This window comes from Anopheles ziemanni, chromosome 3 (genome assembly GCF_943734765.1).
Source record: "Anopheles ziemanni chromosome 3, idAnoZiCoDA_A2_x.2, whole genome shotgun sequence".
NCBI classification, from domain to species: domain Eukaryota; kingdom Metazoa; phylum Arthropoda; class Insecta; order Diptera; family Culicidae; genus Anopheles; species Anopheles ziemanni.
Genome location: NC_080706.1, coordinates 19,421,014 through 19,437,374, shown reverse-complemented (window position 1 = coordinate 19,437,374; position 16,361 = coordinate 19,421,014). Strand labels below are relative to the sequence as shown.

Sequence of the window (16,361 nt, the reverse complement as noted above, 5' to 3'; positions counted from 1 at the left end):
CACATTGGGGTTGGTGCAGCGAGTTGATGTCCTTTTTTCCTCTATCCGGTCTTTATCTCCTGTCGCTAGCGGTAACAATAGCGCTAATTAATTAATTCTGCTAGCCAAAGGGAGCACGTTCCATGGGCGGGCGGGTGCGTGAGACATTGCTCGAGGTAATTTTCGTTTTTCCATTTCGTAAAAATGTGTGTACGTGTGTTTGTGCATAGAAACTAGCGTGTGACTTGGCAGGAACTGACGGGTATGCAAACCTGGACGACGCAGGGTCGTTGAAACCATGGTCGAAAGAATGAACACTCGTTGCTTTGATGTCTGATGCTTCTTCTGTTCGGACTTTCCGAGGTCAAGCAGCAATTGGCAAGGTGCTACTATAAGGATCTAATGTTTAGTCAGCAGAGTGTTGGGAATCTTCAGATGGCATCACTTGGGACATCACTTTGATGCTCAAGTCATGTGCAAATTATTGTGGACTTTTTTCTTGGACTATTAAGAACATGTGTCGTCATAGAAACAGATTACGAACTTTTTTCCAAAAGCATTACCCATACCAGTAAATACTAGTTTGAAGAGTAGTTTATTTTTTTCACAAAACTACGATCTATTAAACAACGTAGCTGTTACATTTTATATTGATGTTGGTTTTATTCATTACCTTCATCATAAAAGATAGTTCACTAGCGAGAGCTAATGATGGAGGGAAGGAAAACTTGTTCTTATTGTCATTTCCAACCAAGACATAAATCTCCCATCAAATCGTCTGACCCGTCCATTTGCTTAATGAGTGGATGAAGAAAGTTTAAAATTTTCAAATTTAATTACCAACTGCGTTCCACTGTACTTATCAACAGTAATGATCGTTTGCGCGTTTTCCGAAGCAACGCTTTAGTGCTGAAACTGTGTAGATAAAACATTTATCAATCCTATGAAATCGCTCAACTGTCGTTAGTAAGTGTCGGATTTTTTCTCGATCGCGTGGTGGAGAAATGTTAAGAACGAAAAAGTAAATCCCAATCAACTGCAAGAGCTGGTTCTAAAAAGCGCTTTCGCGGAGAACGCGATGCTCGGAGTTGTAATAAATGATTACAGTGCCGTGCTGCAAAAATAGATAATCGTAGTGAAACTTTTCCATCATGTTTGCTTGGTACACTAGTTCCAAGTTCTTTTTGAGCCACGAATCATCACTGGGCAGCAATACTTTCCTAGCAGACATAAAAACAAAAAGCGACAAGTAACTGATCGGAAGGACAAGAGTACAGAACGCGCCAGCAAGGTGCAGGATAGCACTGAAGTCGTTGGATATCGATGAGCATAAAATCAACAAAGTCTCGAAGGCACGCGGAGAGAGACGGGATCCATCACACGGTCGGATGCCAACGCACTTCCGCATGACCACCCGCCCATCTTCTGATGGTACTTGGTCACGGCTCTTCCACGACTATTGACGCAAGGTCATCAATCATGTTTATCTAGCCCACGCCCAGCCCTCCGAGTGCTGCCTCATTGGAAGGGAAGGCCTTCGTGGCGGAAGTTACTAATGTTACCGAGCTTGGACGCCGCCGGAGTGATGGCACTATCTGTGATGGCGATTTTTCTTTCGGTGTCTTTTTAAACCCGCGCCTTTGGCCTTTCCCGCTCGGGCCGTTCCGTCCGAAGTGGAGCGAAACCGTTGGCAGCGAACGAGCCATCCGAGGTTGGCATGGTACTTATGAGAAATCACCGTCTGCCGCCGAATGAATGGCCTTTTCATGGCAGTGCCCAGCGGTTTGCGTTCGCATTGAAGGCCGAGATAAGCGATGGATTGGCGAGTGGTGAAATTGCGGTTGCAAAAATGCAGCTTCATCGGTTTTCGCGTTAGAAAACTGCATCCGAAAAAAAGGTCAATCGAGTGGGAGCTACCAAATGGTGGACCTTGGAAAGCCATTTGTACTTTTGCTGCCGAGAAGGAAGCGGTTTTTCTTTTTACAAAAATCCCCAACCGCACCCTTTCGCTGCATTCAAACGGTCACGCAAACATGCCGTCTATTTTTAGCCCTTCGTCCTGCGGGATGAATTGAGCGATTGCGATGTGGATCGGTCGGTTTCGATTGGTTCAATTGAAAATATTGAGATGGCACAAAATTGCTTCCGAGCGCTTGGGATGTACTGTAGCCATGCGCTGGTCAACTGGTAAACGCCAGTTTTTTAGAAATACAACACGAACGAATCTTGCACAGGAAGCTTGATACAAAAATAAATCAGTTGAAATAGATCTTATTATCTTATTGGGATTCAAATTGAAGACAAATTGATTTCTTATGTGTTACACAAAGATAGTCGATCTGAACTGAGCTACACAAATGTTTGTTTAATTCAATCCTTTCCGCGTGGATGTAACATTTGATCAACTAAGCTTTCTCTTGCAGATATTAAAAAAAAAAAATACTGGCAGGAAAACTTCCATCGGAACTATGGCATTGCCTCTTAGCGCTCGAACATTCCATGGGATCAGCGCAGTAAAGAGAAAACGCTACAGACCAGCTATATCACTAATTGTTTTCTCATGTGTCTAGTGCGATTGGTTTAACTCATCCCTTTGCCCGGACTTCAATGTGGGAGGACGATGCATGCAAAGATAAATTGGATTAAAGATGGCACATGATTGCCAAGAGTGAAATTTTTAATTCCGAAGTAAGGGGATTATTGCGGTAAATTGCAATTACGACGAATCAACACTGAGGCAATCTGAACGTAGAGCAGTTGTGTGAAATTGTTTTTCTCTCTGATACGTTAATTATCAAGCCAATATAATAGAGCCAGGCTCTGATCTTTTGATTCAAGTAATTATGTTTACATGCCACAGTCAAAGTATATGAATTCAGTATTTGAATTCTGGATATTATGAACATGGTTATCTACCAACGATGTATAATATATGTATAAATAATTGACCATACCAAGCTCGGACGATTGCTTTTGTCGCTTTCTGCTTCCATCGCTTATCCTAAAAAAATTGGTTGCTAGCTATAAACGGTGTTTGTTTTTACAACTTCCAATATCCTATCGAGCCCGCGTTCAAAGCGAGAGCCGCCGAACCGTTCGACAATACATTAAGGAAGGATAAATCCTTCTAAGTCCTCTGCCATCCCTTGATGGCCGAATGGAGTGGCAAATGGCGGGCCGATTTGAGCCCGCGCCACCATTACGGTTCAATAAATTTATGCCATCGTCGTGGCCAGTGCGGGCAGGACTCCTGGCATACCAGCCACCAAGCCCTCCCCCTTCATCGACGAGGCCCCGGAAAGTGGTAGCATAAAATATGAGCCATTTATATCGCACTCAAGTGACGACCATTACGGCGACGGGGCCGGGGTCGACGAAAGGCGCAACATTATCCTCGGAGCCTCATCCCCCTACCCCCCGCTCGGGAGGGACTCAAGTGGAGCGAGATTGGAATACAATTTAGTCGTGGGATGAATATGATTTTTCACCATCCATTATTGCAGCCGCCCACACCGTTCCGTTCGCTCTCGGCCACAAGGCTTCTAAGGCTTACTATGGAGACGATGTTTGAGCTGCCGGGAAAACCCACCACGAAGCCACGCAAAGGACGTGTGTGTTTGTGGGTGCCTGTGCATGTGTGTCGCATCTAGCGACACAATCGATGAACGTTGTGCCTATTGTTGGTGTGGTATTACACCATCGTCGGGATGGAAACATGGGCTGGAATCGAGCGGGCCGGAAAAGTGCTACTGTTCCCATGCAGCTTTTTACCGATACGTCGGCCTGGGCCATTCTGGTTCGATTTTCCGTTGCCCTGACAGATGGACCCGGGGAAGCTGCACAAAACATTATACATTGTTATAGGTTTAGTTGGTTCCATCCGGTGCGTTTGATTTTGTGACGGATGTTGCTTCTCTTGTTTCCGATGTAAGGATTTTTTTTTGCGACATTCATATAGCACGAGCTGTATATTAAAAATAATGATGTCACAGGAAAACAAACTTTTTATTTTAGTCGGGTCGTTCGACAAACAATAATATTGAAAATACAAGCAAAAGATCATTTGAATGTTTTATTAATTTTATTCTCTTGAAAAATGTTAGGTAAGACTGAATTTTCCCATTTAACGTCAAAATACAATTTCATTCCATAAAGAGAGACACTATTTCTGCGCGTATACTAAGCTTAGCACAAGCGGTCGTAGTTCTCCATTACGGGTACCCTCGGAGGAGTTATTTGAACAAACGACCCCATCTTACTAATGTTTTACACACGCCCGTACTAGTGTTATCTTTGAACGTTCCAAGACCACCTGATAATGAAAAAAATCTAAAGCGCCACATAAATATAGAATAATATTTCCCCATCAGAATCAACAAGGTAAGGTTGAGCTGAAAAGGAAACGATAAGTCCCCGCGATACAACCGCACGGTCGCCCTGGGAGTTGAAGGGACATGAAAATGTAATGAGAATCAATTTGAAGCCATTGTGGCCCGGCTTCTATTTTCCCGATTTCGCTACACGATTTGGTCCTGCCAGGCGAACGGACGGACGGTGGGGAGAGACATCGCACGGATCGCCAGCGCCCATTACTTATCCAATCTCGGCAATGGATGGTCATTACACCGGTGTGAGGCTGTAGGTACACCGGTCCGTAAGATTGGCGCTCCGCGTTGGGGGACGGACTACACGTTCGTCCATATTTGCCAAACTAAGGGGCCAGCCGGGTAAATTTGATTACCCTGCCTGCCCTAACGAGAACCGCATGCGAGTAGGTCATAACGCTTAGGGCGAGGTAGGACGGCGGAATGGTGGTTGGAGAACGATTTCATTAGCCTTCCGATGTCGAGGTTGACCCGTCGGCTTTTTTGCTTTTCCAATTTCAGTTCAATGTACCGAAGTGTCGTAAAAGTAATAGGAAGCTTTCGCGTTGATCAAGAGGAAAATTAATCTACGTTTGGATGAAAAAATCTACTTATTTTAAACATGATTTTAAGGTAAATATTAAACTTGTGTGAATCAAAGAACTTTTTTCAAATGTTATGGAGGATTTTTTTTAGTGCTATTTATGACCAGATATAGTTTCTCGATTTGGGTGTAATAGGCATGTTTTTTTTGTGGCACGACATCGCTTAGTAGGAATAAGGCCTCTCTCCGATGAGAGTTTCTGCTTCCGAAAGACGGTATACTATAGATCGGCGATCACCCGTTCGTAAATACCGGAGGGTGCCGGACTCGAGATTCGATCCCACACCTGTGGTGTGGTGTTTCTTCGCGCTACCGCTGCGCCATGGTCAACCCCGTTGTATGCACTTAGGATTAGAATAATAATTGCATTGGTAAACAATATATAAATATTTGAAAAAGTAACGTTGCAGGAACTGCTCCAAATTGCGCCATAGATGTTTCCTTCAACCACGCACATAGTGATTATTATCGACAGGCTCCGGAAAGTCATCGTCGTCCTCCTCCGGGGTTCGGCCTTCCTGACGCGCGATCCTTCTCTCATTCGCTCTCATGTACCGCTTGTTCAAGGAATTGTAGAACTAAGTAAGAAAGAAAGCAAGAAATTCAACAGCTTGAGGTGATTAAAAGAGTGGAAAAGCAGGGGGATAGTTTCAAACATACATCTCTGATTCTGTGCGAAAGCAGCCGGTGGAACTCGTGCGTTAATCTTTCGAACGTTGGTCGAAGAGTCGGATTCACGTACCAGCAGGACAGCATGATGTCGTACAGCTCCCGGTTGGTGTGCTCCGGTTTCTCCAGCCGATACCCATCCAGCAGCTTCTGGTGAAGGATCTGCGCCGAGCTCATGTCGGCGTACGGCGTTGCACCGAGTGAGAAAATTTCCCACAACACCACGCCGAACGCCCACACGTCCGTGTTGGCGTTGAACACCAGCTTGGGAAAACTCTCCAGCGCGAGCCATTTGTGTGCGGTTGTCTCATCCTCGGCACGCTTGGACGCGCTGCTGCGGAACACGGTCCGGGTGAGGCCGAAGCCGCAAATTTTGACCACACGCTTTTCGCACAGCATAATCTTGCGTGCCCTCAGCGAGCCGTGCAGAATGCGGCGCGAGATGAGATACGCCATACCGTTGGCGATCTGCGAGGCGAAACAGTGCAGATCCTGGGTGGTGTAGCTTTGCAACATCTCCGGCGTTTCATCGTCGGGCAGATAAAACCAGCGCGCCAGCGGTCGGGAGATGAAGTTGGCCCTGTTCTGCCACAGGAACTCCTGCAAGGTTCCGTACGGACAGTACTCGTACATGACCATCAGATCACCTGGCATATAGGAAGATTAACAATTAGCACCTCGTACAATTAGCTCGGTTCGAATGCAATTCGCACCCATGCGAACGGTTTCCGTAATGGCCCCGAGAAAGTTGACTATGTTCAGATGCTGGCCAACTTCAATCATCATCTTAAGCTCCGCAATCAGCACGTGCATGACGGAGTCGCACTCGACGTTAGCCACTATATGCACTGCCACCGCTGTGCTTGGCTCCCGGGGTACGATCGCGACCGCTTTGGCCATCATGATGACGCCGAAAACACCATCGGCGATCTTTCGGCGAAAGCGCAGTATCTCCTTGGAAAATTCGTACTCCGGTGGAATCTGTAGCACATGCTCTTGGGCCGGAGTGACCGCTTCCATTTCCGTTCCCTGATGATCGCCCTTCATTTTCCTTCTTTGGCTGCTTTTCAAGTAACTCAACGGGATGAGCAAACCCAACAGGGTTCCGATTGCACCAAAAAAGATGAGAACTCCAGTCGGGTACCCTTGAAGAACGAGAAAAAAAGAAATAGTTTCACAACGTTTGGGAAGATTTCTTAACTAACATTGAAATTGTGGTCTGACTTGGATGTACCACGTCGTTGATCGTTCTTTTCCACGGATCTTCGTGAAGCATGCTATAACGGCGAAGTTCTCCTTACGCTCAAGCGTTAGGGTTAGAGTCCCCTCCTCGTGCTTCAACGAACGGCCATTTTTGTACCATGAAACCGACCTGTCTCGGGGAGTGCAGTTCAGCAATACATTTTCTCTAACGAAGAGTGTTATGTTGAACATGGCATTCTCAATTGGCGGGTCATTGAACTGCTTCATCAGGTTCACTTTTTTTTCAATGAACCCACCATTGATGTCCCTAGATTTCGCTTTGCACGATATGACATAATCGACCGTACGCAGGGTGATGCTTGCCGACCATACGTAACCATCCTTGGCGGCCAAGACCGTCACCTCGTTGCCACCAAATTCGAACGTGATCGCATTAGTGTATTTGTAAATGTCTACCAGGCATCGCACCTTCATCGGTGAGGACAGTTCAGGTGGAGTTTCAAGCACAATTTCATCAGTGAAATTACGCACATATACATAAGTGTATGCTGTTTCTGAGCCATTCACGATCCAAGCTTGGACGTCTAGTCTACCAGGAACATTAATATCATCCAAAACATTTACTTTGAAACAACCCTCTCCTACTTGAAACAAATCACGATGTATTGACTGTAAAAGAAAATGTTCAATAGTGCATTAGTTTGAAGTAATCAAAATACGATGAACTTCTGTCGAAACGTAAAACTTACATACTTAAGACCTTGCGATGGCTCTAGTTTGTTTTTTGCACTATCATAGTAGAGTGGTGTGAAGTAAACCCCCGTGAATGGTTCTTCGCCGTACAGCGAGCATACTTGGAAAGCAATAGGCATGGGTTCTTGAAGTATTAACACCACTTTTTCATCGAGTTTAATCTCGAGCAGTGCTACAAAAAAGGAGAAGACGAGAGAACTGTCTTGTAAAATTGTACATAATTTGAAATAAATATTTGTCCAAGAGTTTATAATAACTCACGTCTGATGCTGATGCGCATGCTATGTTCCTCCGATATCTGTAAAGCCCCTTTGCCCTTTGCCGTGACTAAGAACGTACCGCTTTGCTCTGGTCGTGCGTTTGTAACGGTGTAAATCACCTTATCTAGTCGCTCATTTTTTTTGCAATTACTTCCAAATTTGAACAGCTCACAAAAGTCAATATAGCGTTCCCATGTTTTTTTCACGATGTTTACGATGATGTCGACACTGTGGTAGATTGTGATAACAAAATTCTTATCCACAAAATTAAGCACCATCGGCTCTGGATTGATACGTCCAGCATCTGCTAGTTGTTTGCTATCGGTTGCTATTATCAAAAGATAATGTACATCACAGTTGTAAAATTGATAACAGCATTTGTCGCTAGTTGTTTGGGTCCTTGTAATGTTCTTTAAGGTTTGCTGTAATTGTAAGAAGCACAAATTATTCCATTATATTCAAATTCAAAGCAGAAATACTTCTAAAAATATGAACCTTGTTGTTGTTTCTGAAATTCGAGGACTGGAGAGCAACAGGCATGTAAATGTTGCAATAAATATTCAAATTACTATTTTCTAATACAAGCCATGTGTTTCTGGCGGCGCTCGGGGGTGAAAAGTGTATATCTCGTGCAGTCAAAACTGTGCCTTGAATAAAGAAGAAAAGTTTGAGAAAGTACAAAGAACAGAAAAATATACAACTTGCCCACCTGAACTCAGCACTATAACAATATAGGTGAGGAAACCGCCAAGGGAAAAATTAAAATAAACCATTATCACTACCCTTAGAACCAGTGCAATGATCTTCTTAACTATCAAAAACACTCCAATTTATCACGAGCGCTCTATTTTATCCGTTGTCGTTGCTTAAAACACAGAGTTCGACCAATATGGTTCGAAGTTTAAACTATAACTGAGTGTGTAACATACAACTAACTGCGTCAATGTGATGAGGCGTTTCCATAATAATTTGCATTAGTCACATAAGAAACACCACCACTGTAATCAGTAAACTACCGTTCGTCACAATCGCACCCGTAGAGCTACTGGAACCTATTGCCCTAAATGTTGCAATGATATCGTGAAATCGAAAACGAAATGAGTCACAGACAATTTATATACAATTATTGAAAAACAATTCTAAATTACACATTGTGGGAAAGTTTATTTCTTTGTGATGTTGAATTGTTTACAAGGTAAATCTAATGATAAACAGCCGGCCCGAAATTCGTCACACCCGGCAAGATAAATTGTTTACCCTAGAAACATACTGTAGTTAATGTGTTTTGCAACATAAATGTCTACACAATTGTTTTTTTTTCAGATACATATTTGATTTTTTCCTAGCACAAGATTTTTCAATTTATTTTTAAAACTAATCTTGAAACTAAAACGACTGAGATAGTTGAGTCTTTGAAATGGGAGTAAATTAAGTTATATTTTCATACTGTGTTGTTAATCTTAAAGTAATTTTTTATGTCATTTTATACTGCCATATTCGATTCGACTTCGATATTTGATTTGAAAGTTGAAGATGTACTGAACTTCAATTTCAAGCTATCAAGAACTATTGCATAAGTAGTTGCGCTACGCTGAATGGAGCAAAATTGGTAATATTGCCGTGAAACTGATTATAATATATGCCTGCCTGATGATATGACGATTATTCAACAGCAAATGAACAACGGTTTTTTATCTTATCTACAGTCTCTTTCTACCGTTGCATGAACCCGAATCGTTACCAGAATTCTTTTATGTATCTGTCATGTTAAATACGAATTAGTAACCTATACCTTGCTGTGACTATTATGATAAATCATTTCTTGCCCACAGGATCCAATCATCCTTTTTTGCGTACAGCTTTCGAGACTGAAAGGTTTTTCTATGGCTCCAATATTAGTTGTCTTGCATAGATTGAATATGCTTTTTCTTGGAAACAGCCTTACAAATGCCTTCTTCTACCTTCCATCAGCCGGATATTAAATACTTTTCCACCCATCCATTTTTGGACTCACTTTCCAATGGCGTATCCCTTCTTGAACCAATTAATAATTTATTACGAACGCAAAAAAAAAAGATTTCGTCAAGAAAAACAGGCTGCAATGGATATGACGCGGCTAGCGAAAAGAAGTGCAAAAAATCGCTTCGTTTTTATTGACAAATAAAGCCACTCAAAGCCATATTGAACCGAATGGAAAATTTGAGGAACTCAAAGAAAGGCGATAACCTGCGCATGTAGAGGATTCCCCGGATCACAAGTACTATCACAAGTAATTCTTCCACACCCTGGTCGAACCCTAAATCAAAATTTTCCATTTCCGTACCTTTCCTATCATTCTTCTCTTGGTAGAAATGGATCTCATTTCGCCATTGCTTTAATGGGGTTGCCCAAAAACAAGGATCCAGTTAAATCACTGACACAGATTAGTTTTCTACAATCTTGCTCATCGCAAGTTGAGGGCTACTTTTCACGCCGTTGAAAATGGTTTTAAATGAAAACAAAGCGTGGGCCAAGTGGTTGTGGTTAGGAAATAGGAACGAAAAATCAGTTCGTTTTTTATTCCACAGTGTGCAGTTTTTTCTATTAAAACTTAAAGTAGAGGATGGCTCAAGTTCCACCTGCTTTCATCTGCGTTAAGATGAGTTCAAATGGGTGTCTACGTTTTTCTCTGCTGCCATCCACTGGCAGAAGTTTGCCAACCGACATCCAAAGAAATGTTTCGTTAGCGCTGTTTTGGAGTTACTCTTCCCACTAACGCTTTTCTTTTACAGTTCATTGAAGTGGGTGGGTAATTTTAATTAGTATAAATTCCCAGAAATACCAACTCTTGTTCTCTTTTCCAAATTTCCATTACTCAGAAAAGGGTGGATGAAGAAATTCAATAAATGCTAGCAACCTTTTCTTATTGACCATACCAACCTCTGGTTACACGAATTATTCTTAGGAATACACAGTTGCTCACACTCATAAACCGTGACTCATCCTTGCAAATATGTAGACATGTTTGAGTTGTAAGTGCCCTGCTGAGTTGTGCGAGATTTGATCACGTACATTCGAAACAAGCAGCTGTTTTCGAGTTTCTTATCCAATCTCTCAAGTATCACCATTTCGCTGAAGGGCTGTCTGAAACGATGATTGGAGATGTATCGTTTTGGAATATGCTTCCCTGCCATTGCCTAGACATCATAAGCATTCGGAGGACCTGGCATGCATAATTAAACTGTGCTCATATGTATTTTTCATAATTCGAATATGCCATATAGGAAAAATACTCTATGTTTTCGCTGGAATTTTTGGAACCAAAAAAACAAATACGTTCCCTCAAGATTCATCAAAACCTTACGATACCTGCCATCCGTACATTTGCAGCAAAACATCTTACATTGAAATCCATACTTTCACATTCATGCGTGATTCTTTTTATTCCTGTTTTGTATTTACGATTCTTTCAAAAGCATGAGTGTTATATCCGTTTTGAATTAAACAAGTTATAACTCAACCACCATTCGAAAGAATTTAATGGGCCATATCCGTCAACACAAGGCGAGGCTTTCAGTCGTTGTGCCGAGGAGCGTTGGTGTTGCCAGGATCCTGGGGTCCTTCCAACGCCTTATGTATTTTTTGAAAAGTTTCAACAAAAGATGTCGAGTACCACGGTCGAATGATGATGGTGGCTCATGGCGTCCCCTTTGCATGACCCCAAACTCGTTGAAATGCTGTTGGTTTATAACCAAGGGGCCACGAATCAGACCGCGAGGGAGTGCTTAGCGAGACGAAGCATATGAACATCCAGCGAATGTGGTCCTGTTGCCAAGTGTCGCAAAGATGACGACGGGATTATCGAGAAACACGCCTACGTCAGGGGGAAGTCTTAACCGCGACTCAGCGCTCGTGGCTGATTACTGCATTTAAAAGCTCCCAGAATAGAACGTGTACAGTGTGACTGCTGGAACTACACCGCAGTGAATTTTTCCTATTAGCAAGAGTAACTATTTCATTCACTTCCTCCGCACTGTACAACCACTAATGGTTTCCGTCAGCAAACAAAAGTCCTTGTAGGATGGCAACCGACTCTCACTTGAACGCTTACAGTTGAAGTGGGTTGAGCTATTTTGGAATTTTACTCGCCGAGTGCAACTTGCTTCAGTGTGTCTTGTAAGTAAGACTTTGGGAATCTTATTTGACGAGATAACACATCAAGAAAACTTTGGTTTCGGTTTTCCTATTCGGGGATTGAAAATATAATACAATAGTGGCCAGTTTAAAACAACTTTTCCAATAACCAAAGCAAACTTTCGAAAAAATCATGCCAGAAGTGTTTTTGTTCTTAACAGCCTTAATACAATGCTTTTGATTTTTTTTATTGTGACTTAGCTGTAAACCAGCGTCATCCAACGAAAAGTTCTTTTCACTGCACGATTCGGATAAAAGATGCGCTAATTCAGGCGAATGTAATAAAGAAGAATACATCACGCTGATATTTTCACCCCCGGGGAATCCGATGCTTTCGAAGCGGAAATTGTAACGTAGTTCAAATTGCAAAAAGATACTTCTTCCCTCCCCATCCCCGCGCGCTGGTAACAATGTTTCAGGAATTGCCAACGCCCCGCCCAAAAACGGAAGAAAACACATCACAGAACCGCGCGTGGGCAACCGTCGTGCTTCCGCGCAAAGTTCAAACAACCTTTTGACCTACTTTCGACAGCCGACAGTCTTTCGGGATGGTAAATTGGCGCAATGTGCGTAGGGAAAACTTAACGTCAGTTCGGGTCACGCAGGGTTGGTATGAAGCAGACGAAATCAAACATAAAAGTGCAAAGCAATGTTTGCGCTGTTATCTGAAACTTTACCCACCGAATGGGGAAGACGCCAGCCACGTACGATTCGCGTGGGAGTCGGTGTCGGTTCGTTGACTCCTCGGTAAAAAAGTATGGAGTTGGTTAGGGCAGCGGAATGGCCCGAGGCGGTGCTGCGAATACTAAAAAGATCTTTGGCGTCACTTTGGTGGGTTTTTGTTTTGGTCGCCGTGAAATATGGTCGTCCAACGTATCGGAACATGATGAATCATAACTCACGCCGTGGCTCAGCGTGGCGACGCCTTGAAGTTTGACCCCCGCGATAAATCTACTCTCGCACTGAATCTCGTCAATGGTCTGATAATGGCTCCCTTTTGCCAGTGCCATAAACCACCATCGACTGCCGGGGACGTTCCCACGGGGGTTGGCAGCTTGACGTGCGCTCGTTATACTACAAGTTTACTTGATGTCTCTCCATCTTATTACGCCATTTTTTAGCCTCGCCCATCCAATGGGCCCTACCGGCCGTGCGGAAGGAAACGGTTCCGGTGCCGCCCAGTGAGTGGAGGAAAACATGATGTTGAGAGCAGTTACCATGACGGTGTGACCCGAAACAAGGGAGGAAAAAAATGGACAACTTCTTGGATGCGTAATAGCGTCATTTATCTCTCCATCCAGAATCGATTACTTCGGGGTCTTCTTTTGGGTACGCCGAGCCCACTAAAAGGCCTGTGAATCTCCTAACGGTACAGCAACAACGGAACTGAACCTTTTGAAAACAATAAGAGCTAGATCTTCGGTGGGACTCTGGGGAATTTGGGTGCAAGAAACCTTTACAGCGCTGCTTTAAAATTCCTTTTTACGCTTCCTTCCTTTCACAATCGGGTTTGCTCCAAAGGCTGCAGCAAAGTTTTATCTGCTTCCTGCTAAAGGCGGAAACACCGACTTGCCCAATCCATGTTCCTACAGGAGCCAATCGAGCCCAAATGGAATACTACATTACAAAGGGACAGTTTGTTTGTTCCTACTAAGATCCTCAAAAATCAATTTCACAAAGATGGGGCTCCACGTGCAAGGCAAACGCGCCTTCCTAAACCCTCGGTTGGAGTTTCTTGTGCCTCAATCAATCCTTGCGGAAAAGGATAATTTTATTATAGAACCAACTCGAGACAGTTTCCAAACGGATACCGGATGGGTGTGTTCGGTAGTGTAAAGTTAAGGGACCATGAATTCAGGATGGACGCAACATTTGTCACAATCCATACCCCGTCCATCCCTTCATTTGATGGACTCCCCGCCTTCCTTCGCCGGGGCGTAAAGTTTTCCCAGGCCGCTTTCCTGTCAGGTTTGTTGTAAGCAGAAGTGGGTGTCGCGCAGAAGTTGTGTTGGCGACCTAATTTTGAGGAAAACGTACGTTTCGGTCAATCAAATTTGGGGTTTGATTTGTTTGTCTATCGTTGTTTTCCTGGCAGGGGAAAAAACACAAACTGACATCAGTAGAGGGCGTCGGGTGACTGTGTTGTTCCGAGCATGTAAATTCTAGAGACACTGATTGGCAGCTGTGCAAATGAGGTGGAAAACTTGTGAGAAACACGAACCGTTTTATAATTTGGATGTTGTTTTTCATTTTAAAACAACATTGCTGTGAATCTAGGGTCCAACTTTCTTTCTGAAGGTTCGTTTTCTTACGGAGAATGCCGGATATTTGCTTCCGGAAATTTTTCCCAGAAAATGATACCCCCGAGAAACCAATTACGTTAAGCGGAAACCGTTTGATAAACCGTTTCTCCGTTTACTGCTGCCCCTTTTTCATCATGCCCGCCGGCACGTGCCCTGTGCGGAAGGGTGGGAGGGTTAGTTGGTTAAGAATTTTCTCGGCGTTCAAATTTGGCACATTTACCTTTGGCATCAGATTCTATCGGAACCCTTTCCGCGCTGGGCTCGGGAATTTCCCGAAGGTACTGGTTTAATAAATGTCACTCCGAGCCCGAGGGTCAACTGTCAGATAATACCGGAGGCCGATCGAGGGAGGATGCTGGGAGGAGTCGACGCTGGCTATGGTCAGCCACGTGACACTAATCAGCTTTTCCGAGAGATATTTGCTTAATTTTTCCTTTTTATATTGAGATTCCTCCCACACCATACGCGTCAACAATTTTTTGGAGCCTGAACGTTCTGACCGTTTGTATGCGCCGGCTGAACTTATTGCCTTCTCTTTTGCCGGTTATTGTTTTTAATTCCCTTTTTTCGGATGCCTAGGGCTGCTGTAACGCGATATGGGCAAATTGTTCGATTTACTGTTATTTCTTTGTTTTTGCTGCCAATTTCGTTGAACAGAAAATGGTATGAGAAGTAAAGAACGTTTCCAGTTACTGGGCGAATTTGGAGAGTTTGGATAAAACCGATTCGATTTTTTGGAACATTTTTTTACGTAACCGTTGGGTGCTACAGAATTCTTAGATATCTTTTGTTTTCGGCGTTTCCGATTTCCAAAACATTTTATAGAAAGTTCGCTAGCTCCACGTTGGGTATTTTAATCAATTCATAATTTTATTACTCGGCCCGCTTATGTAATTTGATTATATGCAGTGATGCATTTCTTGTTGTTTCTCTCTAAGAAAGTAAAATCGTGTTACAGATTTTTGTTACAACATGTTTCAAAATATTGGAGTCTAAGACATTATTCGCTATTGCTCGGGACGTACTGCGCATTCTTCGTGGGGTGTAAATATTACAAAAACATTTACCAAATTAGATGTTGCTTTAAATAAAATCAGTTCCAGCTTTGAGTATAATCAAAAATGTGTCAAAAAATGTGCCCAATCAAAGTTGTTTAGTTTTAGGTAAGTGATTTTTCTCATAGTTTAGCATTTTTTAGATAGTTTTGATATTTTTAATGTATGTTTTGAAATACTAAACAATAATCTTAAACAATTGCAAGTGATTCACACCACAAAGTTGTACTTCTAAGTCTCAGGCTTTGAGCAGTAAATAACAACGTTCACGAACAGCATCCAGTGACGGCTCAGCTGAATGGCGGTTGTCGCTGGAGCCTTCGTTCCGACGCCTCCATGAACCAGATCGGCCCGAAAGCGATGCCAGGGCGCATCCGTCCAGGGCCGAATATATCGGACTGTTTGATCAGGCTGTTGTAAAAGAGAGGTGAAATGTAAAACGAAACCTGCGTGCTTTCAACACACCGGCACAACTCACCGTTGGCGGAATGAAGGAAACCAGTCTCGTTACGGGGCGAAAAAAGTTAAAGAACGCTTCCAAAGTCGGTTCGATCACGACCGATTGCGAATGGCACACGCGATCCGTCCGATCGTCACGGTGTCCCCAGATGAATTCCTCCCGCAGGCGCCCAACGGCGGTGCACTGCGCCACGAATGCACTGAGCAGCACAATCTTCACCACAAACGACCACATTGTAGCATCGATTCCAAGCGACTGCTTGCAAACTTGTTACACGCACTCCGTTTGGGATGGAACGATGTGAAATGAAACAAAAAGATAAAAACCAAAGGCTTCCTGTCCTATTTTCGAGGAGAAAGTTGTGATGCCGTGGACGGACCGATTAGCGATGGAAGTTTCGTTTGCTTTATGATTTTGAAGTACAAATATTCATAATTATAAAGATTTGTAGCTTTTTCAATTCAATTAAAAGTTGTAAAAATCGATAAGAAAATAAAAGCTCTCGACAGTTGGAAGCTTAACGGCTAAAAGAAACATT

General features: G+C 43.2%; 2 protein-coding genes across 2 annotated transcripts; both read right to left on the bottom strand.

The window, feature by feature from the left end:
- Nucleotides 1–5,390: 5,390 nt before the first annotated feature.
- Nucleotides 5,391–7,852, bottom strand: LOC131284297 (vascular endothelial growth factor receptor 2-like). Its single transcript, XM_058313152.1, has 6 exons — nt 7,834–7,852; nt 7,569–7,744; nt 6,822–7,488; nt 6,330–6,761; nt 5,608–6,263; nt 5,391–5,525 (listed from the first exon to the last, which is right to left on the bottom strand). Exons 1-6 carry the CDS (start codon nt 7,850–7,852, stop codon nt 5,391–5,393), a joined length of 2,085 nt encoding a protein of 694 aa, XP_058169135.1.
- Nucleotides 7,853–15,594: 7,742 nt separating this feature from the next.
- Nucleotides 15,595–16,057, bottom strand: LOC131284296 (uncharacterized). Its single transcript, XM_058313151.1, has 2 exons — nt 15,842–16,057; nt 15,595–15,774 (listed from the first exon to the last, which is right to left on the bottom strand). The coding sequence occupies exons 1-2, from the start codon at nt 16,055–16,057 to the stop codon at nt 15,595–15,597; spliced, it is 396 nt and encodes a 131-aa protein (XP_058169134.1).
- Nucleotides 16,058–16,361: the final 304 nt, after the last annotated feature.